Source organism: Miniopterus natalensis, chromosome 13 (assembly GCF_054644295.1).
Source record: "Miniopterus natalensis isolate mMinNat1 chromosome 13, mMinNat1.hap1, whole genome shotgun sequence".
Classification (NCBI taxonomy): domain Eukaryota; kingdom Metazoa; phylum Chordata; class Mammalia; order Chiroptera; family Miniopteridae; genus Miniopterus; species Miniopterus natalensis.
In genome coordinates this window covers 41734262-41750190 of record NC_142093.1, presented here as the reverse complement: position 1 = coordinate 41750190, position 15929 = coordinate 41734262, and the positions used below count along the sequence as shown (strand labels likewise).

The 15929-nt window shown below is 55.0% G+C and overlaps 1 protein-coding gene across 3 annotated transcripts; it reads left to right on the top strand.

The window, feature by feature from the left end:
- The first annotated feature begins 901 nt into the window (after positions 1 to 901).
- RTKN (rhotekin) lies at positions 902 to 15914 on the top strand. Of its 3 annotated transcripts, none has more exons than XM_016202560.2 (12): positions 902 to 1040; positions 8957 to 9156; positions 11170 to 11231; positions 11329 to 11382; positions 11489 to 11606; positions 11909 to 12118; positions 12871 to 12965; positions 13067 to 13173; positions 13391 to 13519; positions 14206 to 14374; positions 14539 to 14643; positions 15228 to 15914. In XM_016202560.2, the coding sequence occupies exons 1-12, from the start codon at positions 930 to 932 to the stop codon at positions 15554 to 15556; spliced, it is 1689 nt and encodes a 562-aa protein (XP_016058046.1). In that variant the 5' UTR covers positions 902 to 929; the 3' UTR covers positions 15557 to 15914. The 3 variants fall into 3 exon arrangements, with proteins under 3 accessions (XP_016058046.1, XP_087679777.1, XP_016058047.1); XM_087823651.1 differs by having other exon boundaries at positions 15041 to 15318; XM_016202561.2 differs by lacking the exon at positions 902 to 1040 and adding an exon at positions 2214 to 3113.
- Positions 15915 to 15929: the final 15 nt, after the last annotated feature.

Sequence of the window (15929 nt, the reverse complement as noted above, 5' to 3'; positions counted from 1 at the left end):
GTTTAAGGTCTGGGTCCAGGGAGCTGAAGTCGCCGGTGCCCCATCCAAGGGCACAAGGGTGCTGCGCCCGCTCCTCTTTCTTCTTAGCGCCACTTAGGGGGCACTTGTCTGGTGTCAGGTGCTATGCTGGGCATTTTACGCCCATCGTCGTATGTAATTCTTCTAGCACCCTGAGGAGAGGAGATAGTTACTACATCTCCATTGAACAGGTGAGAAAACAGAAGCTCAGAAAGTGCTATGACTGAGTCAGGGCGTCAGGTTATTAAGTGACAGAACAGGTTTCCAAGACGTGCCCCTGGAAATGCGGCCGCTAGGGATGGGCGCGTAGCCAGCGGGGAGCCTGAAGAGGGAAGGCGGCAAGGAAGGAATATTTGGGGCTGTAGGAAGTTGAAAAGGTCGCCTGGGAAGCTGCTTAGGCACCGGTGCGACTGGGCGCCGTCCCAGGGTCCTGCTGGAGGCGCAGCGTGCCCGCGGCGACCCTGGGCCCGCGGGGTTTTCCGAGGCAAACGGTCCCGCGCCAGGTGGGGGCGGCTGGCGGGGCGGGGCTTCTCCGGGCCCGCCCCTCGCCCAGGTGCTGCGCCCGCGACCCCGGCCGGAAGGGATGGTGCGCCCAGCGGAGCTCGCGAGGCGTAGGGTGCTCCGGCGGACAGGGTGCCCGGCCGGGCCAGCTTGGGAGGGGCTGAGCTAGGGCCGAGAGGGCGCCCCGGGACTGGCCCCACCGAGCGCGCCTTTGGCGGGGGTGGAGGAGGAGGGGGCCGCGCCCTGCCCGGCCCAGGTGTCGTCCCCGGGGGCGGAGTTTGGGAACCCGGCCGCGGAGCTTCCCGGTGGGACCTGCGGGCGGACATCGAAGGACAAGCAGCCGAGCAAACTAGGCCCAGCGGGGTGGCGCGGGGAGCGCACAGGGCGGACAGACGCGCCAAGCCACCAACATGTTCTCTCGAAACCACCGGAGCCGGGTCACGGTGGCCAGGGGCTCCGCCTTGGAGATGGAGTTCAAACGCGGCCGCTTCCGACTCAGCCTCTTCAGCGACCCGCCGGAGGTGAGAGCCCCGCGTCCCTCCTTCCCTTGGCCCGCGGGGCTCCCGCAGCCCCGGCCGCGTCGCCCCCGCCCTCGCGCACGCCGGGGGGCGGAGACGCCGCGGGAGGCGGCCGGAGCCCTGGCTGTTGACTTTAAAAGTCAGGCGCGGACCGACCGCCTGCACGTTAGGCGGACCTGTGCCACCCCGGACACTCCCTGGCCCAGTTGGAATGACTTGCTCTGCCTGGACAAACTTCGGCTGGTCTCGATGTAAGGGGCCCCAGGCTCGAGTCCCTAAATGTGTCTGGCGCCTCCCGGGCATCCCCGGGCACAGGGCGGTGGGCAGCTAGGCCCCAACAGCTCGGACCCTTGGCTTGGGCGCCGGTCCTGCCCCCGGCCGGCAGCCCCGTCTCGCAACCCGCCTCACCCGTCGGGAGAGTCTCCGCCGTCGGTCTCCCCCGTCGGCCAGGCCGGCCCACTGCGCCCACGCCCTCCCTCCCCAGTCACTCCTCGGTGCCGCTGAAGGGCTGGGAGGGGGTGCGTGTGTGTGACCCCTTTCAATGATCAGGGGATGTTTCCCACGCCCAGACTTTCGGCTTCCTTTCCTGGGGCCTGAGAGGGGTTCAGCCTTTAGCCTGACGGTTTCCTCCCGGGCCGTGCGCTCTCCACAGTGCCAAGGCCTGAACCCCACCTGTAACTCCCTAAGGAGGTCTGGGTGAGCGGGTGAGTAGCCACAGCTAATAGGCTGCCCAAGGTCAGCTGCCCTTCCCGGCTGGGCCTGGAAGGGTTAAGCGAGGGGGCCTTCCTCCCGCTCTCCCTCCCCGCCAGGATTCCAGGTCTGGCTTCTGCACCCCGCCTCCCCCAGCCTGCCCAGAACAAAGGCTCTTTCACACGCGTCAGGGTGTCTCGGGCCGTCTCTGACTCAGAAGCTAGTGGACTTGGAGGAGCGGGCGCTGGTCGGTTCCCCCAAAAGCAACCCCGTCCGGGGCCTGCGTGGGAGAGTGAGGGGCGAGGCCCGGGGACCAGGAGGAGGGGCCTGTGAGCTGGGGCCGCCCCTGGATAAGCCCGGGCTTCGGGGGCTAAAGCGGAGGAGCAGGGGCGGAGCTGCAGGGCCTGACCGTCCGCCCAGGGGTGTGTGACTCCGTGGGCCTGGGGGGGGGGGGGGGTGGCAAAGCTGCAGCTGGCTGGGAATCGGGGCTGGTTTCCTGTCTGGAAGGGAAGGGGCCCGCAGAGGGGAGCGGGGGCAGCAGCAGACAGGCACACCCCTGCCTTTCTCCCTCCCTCTCCTCCCTTCTGCTGGAAAAGCGAGGTAATTGTGAGCCTAGGGTGGGTCGGGCTGGACGGGGCTCCCAAGTTGGAAGAGGTGGCCCTGGGGGTTGGGCCACATTTACCCCTTTGTCCCATTCCCTGGGCTCACTCACCCAAGTCCTCACCTCCATTCCTCTTCTTCCTCAGACTTATCCAGAAACCCTCTCAGAAAGTTTTAACGTCCTGACAAACTCCAGGGCTCTGTAGAAACTACACGAGGCGTCCCCTCCCTGCCCCCTTCCAGCTGTGCCTGCCCCTCAGGCCCTCCTGGCACACAGATTCTCTGTCCACCCCGCCAGGGATGTGGGCGGGAGCTGGGGAGGGGCCAGAGTCGAAATGAAAGGGCCTTTTTCTTCCCCAGCTGGGAGAACAGCTGCCACCAAAGCAAGACTGGACACTCTGTGCCCAGAGTCCCCTCTGCAGCTGGCCTCCCCTCCTGGGACCCCACTTATCCTCACTTCACTTTCTTTTCCTCTCATGCCTGGCTCCCACCAGGGCCCTGGAACAGCAGTAGGCAAGGAAAGTTTGTCACAGCAGCCAGAGGGGTCTAACAGGAGTGCAGAGGGACAGAGGCAGCCTCTGCCCTCTGTCCAGGAACTGCCCACCTCTTTCAAGACCAGGGGAGCAGTAGGAGGAATTGTGGGGCAACGTGGTGCCTACCCACCCCCTCCCTCTGGAGGGGTTGACAAGGGAAGGGGCACTAGGGGGCACAGAAATGCAGGACAGATTGCACATCCTGGAGGACCTGAATATGCTCTACATTCGGCAGATGGCGCTCAGCCTGGAGGTAATGACCCCCACCCCTACCCCCAGTGCATCTCTTTGGCAAGCATCCCAGCCCCAGTCTCTGCCCTGCCCATTGCTCCTCGGGCTAAGGGGGGAGGGTGGGCCTGCTCAAAGTGGGGAGAGGGACAGGTGATTCTGTATCCCCTGCATTGGGTGCTGTGTGGCTCAGGCTTATTTTTGCCAATCAGAGTATTATATTGACAACAAGGTCTTGTCTTCACACCTACTTCTGGAAGCTTTATGGGTGGGTGTAGATGTGTGTTCTGGGGCTAGAGCCCTTTCAGGTATGGGAAGAAAAGGGGAGTTCAATGTGAGAGAGGTTTGCAGGAAGGATGTAGCCTTCCTATAGAAGGAGAAGGGGCTTTGGGGCAGGATGTAAAGAGTTTGCTGACCCTGAAGGTGCCAGGGAACTCTTTATTAATATATTTATTCTTAAATACATTTATTGAGCACTTACTATATGCCAAGCTCCTTTCTAGATCATGAGATTCTTCAGTGAACTAGACAGGAATTGTCCATTCTACAAGGGAACAGACAATAAACATGCAAACACATAAATAATCTCACATAGTGAAATTATGATGAAAACGGGAATATAATCAACATGAGGTATAGGAATGATGATGACAGGGCTTGATGATGGATTGAACATGAGGAGTGAGGCAAAGAGAGGACCCCAGGATGATTCTCAGGTGTGTGGTTAATCAACTAACTGGGCAGTGTGGCAGTTGACTTGAGTTGAGGATATAGATGTGGAGGTCAGGGAAGGCTCTGTGAGGAGATAGGTGAGTTGAGACCAGAAGGATGTGAAGTTACCTGAAGACTGGAGGAAGAGCTTTTCAGACAGAGGGCAAAGCAAGCACAAAAGCCCTTAAATGGGGATGACTTCCAGTTCCCGTGTGGCTGGAACTTAGTAGTTCGGGTTGAGCTCATGGGCAGAGGCCAGATTATGTGGGGCCTTGAAGGCCACAACAAGGCACTCAGATTTTACTCTCGCTGTGATGTTGGCCCATGGAAGGGTGTTAAGCAGGGGAATAACTCATCTAATGTTTTAAAATGATGGCTGCTGAGAATAGGTTAGGCTGGGGTAGGGGTAGGAGAGAGGAAGGTTGGAAGAGGGGTAGTAGAAGACCACTGGAAAAAAGGTTCTTATAGCCTCAGGGTAGTGAACCTAGTGGTGTGGATGAAAGTGTTCATGGTGGAGACAAGAAGGGGGTGGATTTCAAATGATGGTTGTAGATCTGACAGGGCTTGATGATGGATTGAACATGAGGGGTGACGCAAAGAGAGGACCCCAGGATGATTCCCAGGTGTGTGGTTAAGCAACTAACCAGGCAGTGTGGCAGTTGACTTGAGTTGAGGAAGATGGAGGAAGCTGTGAAAATGACCACTTGGACCAGGCAGGGATTTTCTGCTGAGGAAGGTCAGGCAGGACTATAAGAGTCTAGATCAGGAATGACAATTTATTTCATGTCGCCTCTCTTGGCCCCACCCCCTCTTCCTGTATCAGAGTAGACATTAGGAGTCAATCATGGCACTCTTTATCAGCAAGCCCAGGCATGGCCTCAGAATCTTTCTCAGCACAACCTTGGCATAAATTGTGCAGGTTGCTTCCTTCACAAGGGCACCAGGTAGAGTCAGGAGTCCTGACCTGGTTTTGGGCTGCATCAGGAGGGGGCACCTTTATCTAATTTATTCGCCTGGAGAGGGTCATCTTTTTCTAATATGCAGAAAGGTACCCAATGTGCCCATTAGGATTCTGACACTGCTTAATATCCTGTGTTGGCATGTGAGGTAAAACCTGTTTGCCATCCCTAGTCCTCTGTACTGTCCATGTTACTAGTCACATGCGGCTATTTAAATTTATAATTTAATTAAAATGAAATAAAATAAAATATTTAATTCCTTAGTTGCTCTAGCCACATTTCAAGTGCTAGATGACTATTGAATATTTCCATCATTGCAGGAGATTTTATTGCTCAGAGCTGGTCTAGATATTAAAATGTTTAAATTCTGCACACATGCCTGCACACACACACATCATGTAATTTTTCTTCATGGGAGGTCTGCCCAAGTTCTGGGACACAGGAGGGAGCTTATATTTCACCTTTGTTACCTCTCCTTCAGCCATGGGCTGAGGGTGCTGTGTTCTTTCTCTATGAAGCTCGGGAGGACACCCCCCCTACCCAGAGAGACCCATTGATGTTTAAGGGATTGGCAAGAGAGGTAGTCATGGAAGAATAAATCCAAGAAAACTTATGCGCTGGGTCCACCCTGGCCAGTGTGGCTCAGTTGGTTGGGCTTGGTCCTGTGCAGGAGAAGGTTGCAGGTTCCATTCAGGGTTGTGGCTGGGTCCCTGGTAGGGGGCCTGCAGGAGGCAGCCAATGGAAGTGCATCGATGTTTCTCTCCCTCGCTCTCTAAAAATCAATACAAATATTTAATTAATAAATAAAATATGTGCTGGGCCCAGGTGGAGGTCAGACTTCCCCACTTAATCCTCAAATGATGCTATGAAGGAGGTGGAATAATCCTCTAGTTTACAAACTGAAGCTATAGAGGTTATGTTCTCATAGCTAGTCAGGTTCCTAAGGGAGGATTTGAACTGAGCCCTGGGAACAGAAGGTGAAGCAGAGCCGGAAGTCAGGGACAGAAGCGAGTCCGAGGGACAGGAAAGGATGTCCCTGGAGGCCTTAGTGTGTGTTGGGCTTCTTCCCATTACTCATCCTCCTTCAGCCCCTGGGGCCCTGACCCAGGCCCAGCGGACATCCAGCTGGGCTCTTTCTCTAGAGTCTGGTGAAAATGCTGCGTCCTTGGGGCGAAGGAGTGTGTGGGTGGGGAGGGGGCGACCAGAAGCTATCCCTGGGGGGGGGGGGGGGGGCGCAATGCACAGGGATCTATAAACTAAGCCAGGAGTCCTGAGAGGCACTGCCCAGAGGATGGGAGCCGGTGTCTCTAGACGGTGGGAGAGTGGATTTAGGACCGGAGGGCGGTGGGCGGTCGTCCCAGGGGTGTCTAGGCCCTTAGGCTTCTCTGGGCTGCAGCCACTTCTGCCTGTTATTCCATTTTACACGTTATTCCAATTTACACACTATATCCCTGTCGCCCCCCCCCCCCCCAAGGGGTCACCTTGGAGGGCAACCGCGTGGGCAGGTGCCTCCTGGCCTCCTGCGGCTCCGGCTAGTGCTGCGCCCTGAAGCCCTTTCCAGGACCAGGGCTGCCCCGGGAGGCTCGGTAGCACCGCGCCTGGTTCTCTGCGGTCCTGCCGCGGGGAGCCCGGGGGCCCCGAGTCTAGCGGGCCGGGCTCACAGAAGGTCCGCGCTGCCTCGGAGCCCCTCGGCCACTCGCACTCTCGCGGCAGTTGGGAGCTGATGTCACCGGTGCCCTGAGCGCCGCGGGCGGGGCGCTGAGCGGGGCCCCCAGACGCGGCTCCGGACCAGCGCTCTGCGCCCCGGCGCCCTGCGGGACCCCTGCGAGGTCGCCTGTGGCTGCGCGGCAGGCGCGATGGCCAGGGCTAGGGAAGGATCCGTAAGTGCTGGGGCTGGGATGGAGGGCCAGCCAGGAGGGGGCTTGAGGGTGCCTGCCTGTCCCCCGCCCCTGCTCTCACCCGTTTGGGGTGTTTGTGGAAGAAGCTGGATACAGAATGGGATGGGGGTTGGCAGGCAGGTAAGCTTAGCAGAGGTGGGACCGTGGGGCAGACAGACCTAGTGGAGCTCCGCGGAGCTGTGTAGTCTGGGAGGGCTTCCTGGTGTAAGATGCTTTGGGACTGGGTTGGCCTATTTCTGATGGGTCAGGATGGAGAAACATGGATAGTGCTGAGGTAAGGGAGGATGAGAGTCTGGACTTGCACAGTGGCCCAGGAAATAGTGAAGGAAGAATCTGCAGGGAGGCTGGTCAAGGCTTTTGGAAGCAGGAATTTCGGGTGTTCAAGTCTCGGAGACTTGAAGGCTGGAGCCACCAGGGACAGAAGCAAGAGCACAGAGTATGGAAGAGACCTGGTGTGAGGGAGAAGACAGGTTTTGGGTGGTCACATTTACACCCATCTTCCAACCCAGTGCCACCATTGGCTTCCTCTTGAACTGATCTTTACATTGTACTGGGGTTAGTCTTCCACCTCCTCTCGGAAGCCTTCCCATCATTCAGCCAGAAGCAAACAGGGTCTGTTTTCTCTGAGTGTGTTTATGCCATGACATAGCACTTACGGAGCAGCCATTAATGTCTTGCATCTCTCACCTCTCAGCTGGATTTTAAATGGAGCCGTGGACAGCACAGGGACACTTCAGTGTTTGTTGGGTGAATGCTACTGCTGCAGAAGTAGCATCATTAAAATCTGCATCCCCACTGTTCACATGTACCATGTGCTGGGCACTGTGCTAGTGCTTTACCTTTCTGTCTCACTGATCCTCAAAACCCCAGGATGTGGGGACTATTTCCATCCTCATTTTACAAATGGGGAAACCGAGTCTCAGGGAGGTTGATTAAACTGCCCAGTGCATTTTCAGTAAGTTTCTCCCCAGCTTCTTAAGACTGGCAGGGCTGTGACTCAAACCCAGGTTTATCTTTATGTCAAACTGGTGCTCCCCTCCTCTGCTCTGTGCCAAGACCTCCAGGGCTCCTTTCTGAGCGAAGAAGGTTCCTGAGAATCCTGGTGCCTCTCCTAGTACCCCCACTCTGGCCCTATGCACAGCCTGCTCAGCCCCTCACTCCTGACCTGCTTCACCTGCCTTTCCATCCCCATTCCTTGCCCCTGTCCATTTTTTAAAAAGGCAACACAATTTCCAATAGTACAGTAGTAAAGAAGGGTACATATAAATAAAGTATCATAGATCTGTTTTCCATTCCTGGCTCCCAGCCCTGCAACTGCTACGATTTTATGCATATCTATGTCTATGTCTGTGCATGTTTGTATGTGGTGCACAAATGGTAGCAGGCTATAATACTGTTCTACTTTTCTCATTTCATATATTTTGAAGATTGTTTCATATTTGCACTTTTTTTTTTAATCCTCACCTGAGGATATTTTTTCCATTGCTTTTCAGAGAGTGAAGGGGGAGAGAGAGAGAGAAACATTGATGTGAGAGAGACACATCGATTGGTTGCCTTCCACACGTGCCTCGGCCCGAGGATCAAGCATGCAACCGAGGTACGTGCCCCTGGCTGGAATCAAACCCTGGGCCCTTCGGTCCACAGGCCAATGCTCTAACCACTGAGCCAAACCGGCTAGGGTTGCACACTCTTATTGTCTGCAATAGTCCATAGTAGAGATGTGCTGTAACTTTTTATTTTTACCTATCCCATTTTTTAATTTGTCAATTACTGTTGACATTCAATATTATTTTATATTAGTTTCAACTGTACAGCATAGTGATTAAACATTTATATAATTTATGAAGTAATTCCCCCCCCCTTAAGTGTAGTGCGCTATTATTTAACCAATGCCCTGTTGAAGGACTTTTAATCTTGGTGTTCTAAAGCAATGCTTCAATGAATATGGCTTTGCCCACACATGTAACTATATTTGTAGGATAAACTCGTAGATATTGGATAGCTGGATCAAAGGATATGTGAATCTGTAGTTTTCATAGATTTTTTTCCAAACTGCAGTCAAAAGATGCTGAAGGAATGTATACTCCCCCCATCAAATGCATGAGGGCATCCGTATAATTACAAAGCTGCTCTGATTATTCTTGGACAGTTGAGGTTGAGCCTCAACCCTTGCCCTTGAGGTACCTGAAACATAGGTTTCTTGTCAGTTTCTCCTGGGCCACACCCCACTTGGGGACGGGAGGGTGCTTCCACCTCTCCCCTGACTCACATGTTCTTCTCATCCTCCCCACTCCGGCTAGGACACAGAGTTGCAGAGAAAGCTAGACCATGAGATCCGGATGAGGGAAGGGGCCTGCAAGCTGCTGGCAGCCTGTTCCCAGCGCGAGCAGACTCTGGAGGCCACCAAGAGCCTGCTGGTGTGCAACAGCCGCATCCTCAGCTATATGGGCGAGCTGCAGCGGCGCAAGGAGGCGCAGGTGCTGGGGAAGACAGGCCGGCGGTGAGCAAGGGGGACGAGGCCTTCTGGGGGGTAGTGGTACGTCATGTGTGTATATGGAGCGTTGACTACCCTGAAGCCAACCTTGATGTTTCACCACCTCAGTGTGCTGCCCAGAGGTGCACTTCTGACAAGCTAGGGCTGGACTCAGGAAAGCCAGGGTTTTTGGTGAAAGGCTGGCAGTCTGAAGGGTAGTAATACAAAACCACTCATTTGCTAAGCCCTGCCTGTGATCTGATGAGGCTGGCTGGCTGGGTTCTGGAAAGCCAATTTTCTCAAAGTCAGTTTACCAAATGGCCAGTTTGCTAAAAGGCCAATTTACCACAAACTGACAATAGTTTATTGTACCTGGGGTTCACTATCAGAGGCAGAGGTTGGAAAAGAGACTAAAAAATCATTTAAGGGAAAGTCTATCCCTTCACATAAATTGTTATTATTATTTTTTTTAATCTTCACCCAAGGATATTTTTTTCCATTGCTTTTCAGATAGAGTGGAAGGGAGGGAGGGATGGGGGGGGGGAGAGAGAGAGAGAGAGAGAGGGAAACATTGATGTGAGAGAGAGAGACATCCACTGGTTGCCTCCTGCATGTGCCCCAACCAGGGGCGGGGAGGGAACCCGCAACCTAGTTACATGCTCTTGACTGGGAATTGAACCAGAGACCCTTCAGTGCCCAGGCCAGCTCTCTAACCACTGAGCAACACTGGCCAAGGCCCTTCACATAAATTAGATTGTGCATTCCAAAAGGGCTCAGCTTCTTTCTGGATGTGAAACACAAGCTATACTAACATTAGACTCTGCTGATCTGAGAAATCTGCAGTGAAATGGTTGAGGTGATGCTCTGGTAAAACTAAAATATTGGAGAAAATATTTGGCAAATTGATCATTCCAAGAATTGGCTGTTTTGGTAAATTGGTCATTTGTAAAACTGGCTTCTGGCAAAGTAATCTGCTTGACCCCACAAGGTTGAGTGGAAGAAGATCCTAGCTCAGCCATGAAGGCTGACACAGGAGAGGTTGCCAGGAGCCCTCCAGAGCTCACCCAGGAAGCCACAGGGGAGGCAAACCCACTCTATGCCTGTCCCATAAAACTAAAGGAAGGGCAAACAGGCAGGGGGACAGCTTCTACTATGGGTTTGCTGTCTCCTGAGAGGCAGCCATCATTAGTCTCTGCCCTGCCCACAGGGCCTAACAGTGTGACTTGAGGTACACCCCAAGTCCCTGACTATTAACTACATTGACATTAGCATCACATAATTTAGCTTAAGGCCTGACTAAGTCGTGGATTACATTACTGGCATTATGAATTAGTATGGGTAAAGTGGCCTTTGTCACCTTAGGGAGAGACATACTTGGTGAGTCCTGATAATGGGCGGGGAGGTGAGGAAGGCAGGGTTTCTGGGGCCCTGCAGTGGGGCACTGGGAACTTGGGGCACTGGGAAGGCACAGCCTATCTAGCAAGGAGGGTAAAGGAGAAATCAAAGCTGAGGGGGAGGAGAGAGGTTTGTGGCAAATGGAACACAAATGTTCCCCACTACTTGGGTTTTTTCCTTTCATCAAAAACTGGTCAACTTGATTTTGCAACTGACCCAGTACCCTCCACTGCCTCGATGAGACGGTGGAGGTGACCATCTTCCCTTATTGTTAAAAGGAAAGGCTGCAGACTCCTTCAAGCCTGGGATTTCATGGAGAAGAGCCCTTGAAAGGGAGTCTCACTCCAGGCCCCTGTCCCCTCAAGCCTCATTTAGTCCCTGGCAGGGTTTTGGGGAGGTGGTAAGGGAGGGTGCTTGGAGAGGGGGAGCCCAGAGCTTGTACTGTGTGTGAATTTGTGTGCCTCTAGTGTCCCCAGCACCACCCTGGGTTCAGTGGACAAATCTAACAGTCCCTCACCCCTGCAATGTCAGCCTGGCTAGGGCTGCCCAGACTGGGGGTGGGTGGGTGGTCCTAGAGCCCTTGGGAACCAGAGCCAGGGGGAGTAGTTCTGGAGGCCAGGCCAGGACATTGTGATTTGCCCACAGGCCTTCTGACAGCGGGCTGCTTGCTGAGCGCTCCCCCTGCCGAGGCCGGGTCTGCATCTCTGGTAAGAAGCACCACTACCCCAGTCCCTGGTGTTCCTTGTCTAACCACAAGACCTCCTGCCCCATCTCAACGTCTGTTCTCCCCGCTCTGCCCCTTAGACGTCCGGATTCCACTCATGTGGAAGGACACAGAATATTTCAAGAACAAAGGCGGTGAGTTCCTTGCATGCTGGGACGAATGCAGGGGAGTGACCCTGAGGCTGAAAGCTCCTGTGGGGCACTTTTTTTTTTAAGTCAGTTTTGCCCTCTTTGTCCCCAGACCTGCACCGCTGGGCTGTGTTCCTGCTGCTGCAGCTAGGGGAAGACATTCAGGACACAGAAATGATCCTGGTGGACAGGACCCTCACAGACATCTCCTTTCAGAACAGCCTGCTCTTGTGAGTACCTCGTCTGTGTGGCTCCCTCCTCTCTCTACTCTGCCCACTGCTTTGATGAGGTAGCTACAGGGGAGGGGAGGGGAGGGGAGGGGAAGGGAGGGGAGGGGAGGGGAGGGGAGGGGAGGGGAGGGGAGGGGAGGGGAGGGGAGGGGAGGGGAGGGGAGGGGAGGAAGGGAGATGGGCTTTCCCTGTGGAGCTGTCCTGAACTTGTACCACATCCATCCTTTCCCCCACCCCCATCCTTCATGCCTCCCTGGACTTCCCCAGGACCATCTTCTTCTCTTTTTCCCACTCTCCCCTAGCACCGAGGCAGGGCCAGACTTTGAACTGCGGCTGGAGCTGTATGGGGCCTGCATGGAAGAGGAGGGGGCTCTGGCTGGTGCCCCCAAGAGGCTTGCCACCAAACTCAGCAGCTCCCTGGGCCGTTCCTCCGGGAGGCGTGTCAGGGCATCTCTGGAGAGTGCTGGGGGTTCAGGGAGCAGTACCATCCTACTCCCCACCCCGGCTGTGGGGTAAGGCCCTGCATTTGCCCACTGCCCTCACATGCCTATCCTGGTCATGGGTGACCTCTAAGCAGTGGGGAGCTTGCAGAACCTACTTTGCGTAGCTGCCAGGACGTACAGACAGACATGGATGAGCAGTGGCCACATGGCTGGGAGGCACTCAGAGCTGGGCCCAAGCCAACTGAGATAATCAATAGGAATGCAGGGAGAGCTAGGCTCTGGGGTCTTCACTTTTTTTAGCAACAGATGCATCTTATATGGATAGACTAGAATGCCCTGGTTGGAGAAGGGTAGCCTGGGCTCTGTTGCAGCGCCTACAGGAGTATGGAAGCACCCTGTGGAACCACTGGGCCTCCGAGGAGCAGTTTGAGAATGTCTAGGGTAATGAACAGAATGCTGATTTTGGAGACACACATGGGTTCAAACTCCAGCTCCACCACCTACCTATCAGCTATATATTATGGACAAATTTCTTAACTCTCTATGCCTCAAGCAGCCTCATCTGTTAGCTAAAGAATGCCACCAACCTCCCAGGGCTGTCGTGGGAATACAGTAGGATAACATACATAAAAAACACAGGACCTGGCACTTAGCAGGAGCTCAGTAAATGTTTGTTCCCAAGTCCTGTGGGAGAGGCTAGTTTTCTGTGTGGCCGTCTGAACAACAGGGCAGACCTGCTCAGCACTATAGCTCCTGCCATCTAGCACAGCTCTCACGTGTTCCTTGCTTGGCTGAAGCCCACTTCTTTGCCTGTCCTGCAGTGGTCCTCGGTACCACCTCTTGGCTCACACCACGCTCACCCTGGCAGCAGTGCAAGATGGGTTCCGCACACATGACCTCACCCTTGCCAGCCATGGTGAGTATGTATGGGCATGGGGACGCTGGGTGGAGAGAAGAGGGGCCATTGGATGACCCCCTTCTCATTCCCCATTCCCACCCTGCACTTCCCTCTCCCAGAGGAGAACCCTGCCTGGCTGCCCCTTTACGGTAGTGTGTGTTGCCGCCTTGTGGCTCAGCCTCTCTGCATGACTCAGCCTACTGCAAGTGGTTCCCTCAGGGTGCAGGTGAGGGCCCCTGAGGAGTGGAAGGGAACAGGGAGAAGGCAGAGGAGAGCTGGGTCACCTGGGAATTTAAGAACTGCTGAAAAATCAAGATCTGGGTGGGCGGAGGGGTATGGCAAAGGGGTGGCGTGGGCAGAAAGGAGCTGATTCTTGATGGAGGGCTGGGAAGAAGGGTGATGGGTGGTGTGAGTCCCCTAGGAAACCTTGAGTATCTATGCAGCAAGCTGGGGAGCGGCAGGACTGGACACGAGTGCACGGAGTCCTGAAAGGCACAAATCTCTTCTGTTACCGGCAACCTGAAGATGCAGATACTGGGGAAGAGCCGCTGTTTACTATTGCGATCAACAAGGTGATGGGTCCCCTGCTGGTCAAGCCACCAGGTGCTGGGGTCTGGACCCTCTCCTTCAGGCCCCAGGATGGTGGGTGCAGACCTTAGAGAGATCAAAGCCTCCTGCTCCTCGCAGCACTGCACCCAACTCCAGGGCCAGGAACACTGAGGGGCCTTCTTCTCCCTGACCAGCATCACTAGGAAAGGGTTGTCCCTTCTACATAGCAGCCTCAGCCCCTAGAATTCTCAGCGAGGGTTCTACAGCCAGTTTAGGATTTTCATCCACCTTCCATCTTCCCTCTCAGATTCTAATTTGCATCTACTCCACCCTTTCCTGGTTTCCTCTCCCAACCCAAGTCCAATGACCCCTCCAGTCACTCGCCCTTTTGCTGGCTTTCCTGCTGATTTTTATGGAGGAAGTAGTGAGGAACATTTGTCCTCAGCATTCCTGCCAGCCTCCGTGCCCTCCCCTGCCCACCCTCTTTCCGTCTCATGTGCTTCTCTTCCTGACTGAAGACCATCTGTCTCATCCCCAGTCCTTTCCTGCCATTCCTTCCCACTCTGCTCAGTAGGAGGAAATGAGAGGGCCTGGTGAAAGCCCCACGAGCTCCTCCTTCTGAGGCAGGGAAGATCAAACCCTCCTGAAGTCACTGCTGACTTCTGTGACCCACGTGGAGTTGGAAGCAGACCCCTTTTTTCTTTTGCAGGAGACGCGAGTCCAGGCAGGGGAGCTGGACCAGGCCACAGGCCGGCCCTTCACTCTGAGCATCACTAACCAGTATGGGGAGGACAAGGTGACACATAACCTTCAGACAGAGAGTCGAGGAGCCCTGCAGAGCTGGATGGAGGCTCTGTGGCAGCTTTTCTTTGACATGAGTAAGAGGAGGGGGCTGGATTGAACCTTTGGGAGGAATTGGGGTTTGTTACTTTTTACCATGGGCCTCTGTTTCAAGAATGTGTGGAAGGAAATGTAGCAAAGGAGAAGGTAGCCTGGCCCTCTCAGCCCTCCTCTCCACCCCCAATCAGTGCTCTCCCTTTAGGCCAGTGGAAGCAGTGCTGTGACGAAATCATGAAGATTGAAACCCCAGCTCCCCGGAAACCACCCCAAGTTTTGGCCAAGCAGAGGTCCTTGTACCATGAGATGGGTGAGTGAAAGTATACCCTGGGAACCTGGTGGGAAGTGGGACTGGAGGCATCAAGGGAACCCAGATAATGGAAACAGACAGAAAGTACACTTTGGGCTAAGGCAGAGCTCACGGACTCAAGTCCCACCCAGTTCTGTTGTTTCTTTCTCTCCTCCAACCCTTCTTAGAACCACTTCCACGAGAGTTCAAAACAAAACCCCAAAGAACCAGATTCATTTCATGGGTTTCTTTCCTAATTTCTTCTTTTTTGTTTCCCTTTCTGCATGCGGATTCCTGTCTCTTCCTCTGACCTTTACTTGCTTGGCACTGCTTTCATTTTCCTTCTTTCTTGATTTCTTCACCCACTTCTGCCCTAACCCCCCCAATCCCCATCCACCCTGCACCCTGAATCCCATAGTCTTATCAGAGCCTGGGGCTCCAGGGGGCCCAGGTGAGGGGCTGCTCCTGCAGGATAACGCAATCTCGGCTGAGATCCGGGCTTTGCTTTCCTCCTATTACAGTGATAGGTGATGGTCAGGGCTGGGTAGACCTGGGGCGTAAACTCTGACTAGCCCCCTCCCCTCAACCCCTTCCTGGTGCCACAGCTATTGAGCCTCTGGATGACATCGCAGCAGTGACAGACATCCTGGCCCAGCGGGAGGGCGTGAGGCTGGAGACGCCCCCACCCTGGCTAGCCATGTTTACAGACCAGCCTGCCCTGCCTAGCCCCTGCTCACCTGCCTCAGTAGCCCCAGCCCGGACTCATCCCCTGCCCTGGGGGCGTCCCCGAACATTCTCCCTGGATGCTGTCCCCCCAGACCACTCCCCTGAGGCTTCCCGCTTGGTTGCCCCTCTCCCCCCGCATCGATCCCCACGGTCCAGAGGCCTCTGCAGCAAAGGCTCTCCCCGCACTTGGCTTCAGTCACCAGTGTGAGAGAAAGGTGCTGGCAACAGGATCTGGCCAGAAGAAGAGATGACCTGTGTGTGGCTGGGCTCTGGATACGGTGCTATCTGTAGCAGGTTGGCCAGCTTGGCCTCCCCTTCCTCAGCTGGACTGGGGGTAGGTTGGGGATGGGGAGCAGAAGCCCCTCTTAAGCTGTGGTTACCATGGTGCTGAGGGACTCATTCCCGGGGCTGGCTGGGACCCCCTAAACCCTTCCTGGGAGAAAACTGGAACCAACCCTGCCCTACCTCCTGCACTAACCAGCTTTGAGGATGGCACTGGAGAGCACTGGGAGGGAACACACCAACCTTGTGATTCCCACATTGACCATTAAAGTTATTTAACAGCAGCCTTCACCTGGTCT

Bases quoted from the DNA above. Each gene is read 5' to 3' on its own strand.
- RTKN (XM_016202560.2), top strand. From the start codon at position 930: ATGTTCTCTCGAAACCACCGGAGCCGGGTCACGGTGGCCAGGGGCTCC. The intron at 9,157-11,169 runs GTGAGCAAGGGG...ATTTGCCCACAG, and splicing joins CTGGGGAAGACAGGCCGGCG to GCCTTCTGACAGCGGGCTGC. The intron at 11,232-11,328 runs GTAAGAAGCACC...TCTGCCCCTTAG, and splicing joins AGGCCGGGTCTGCATCTCTG to ACGTCCGGATTCCACTCATG.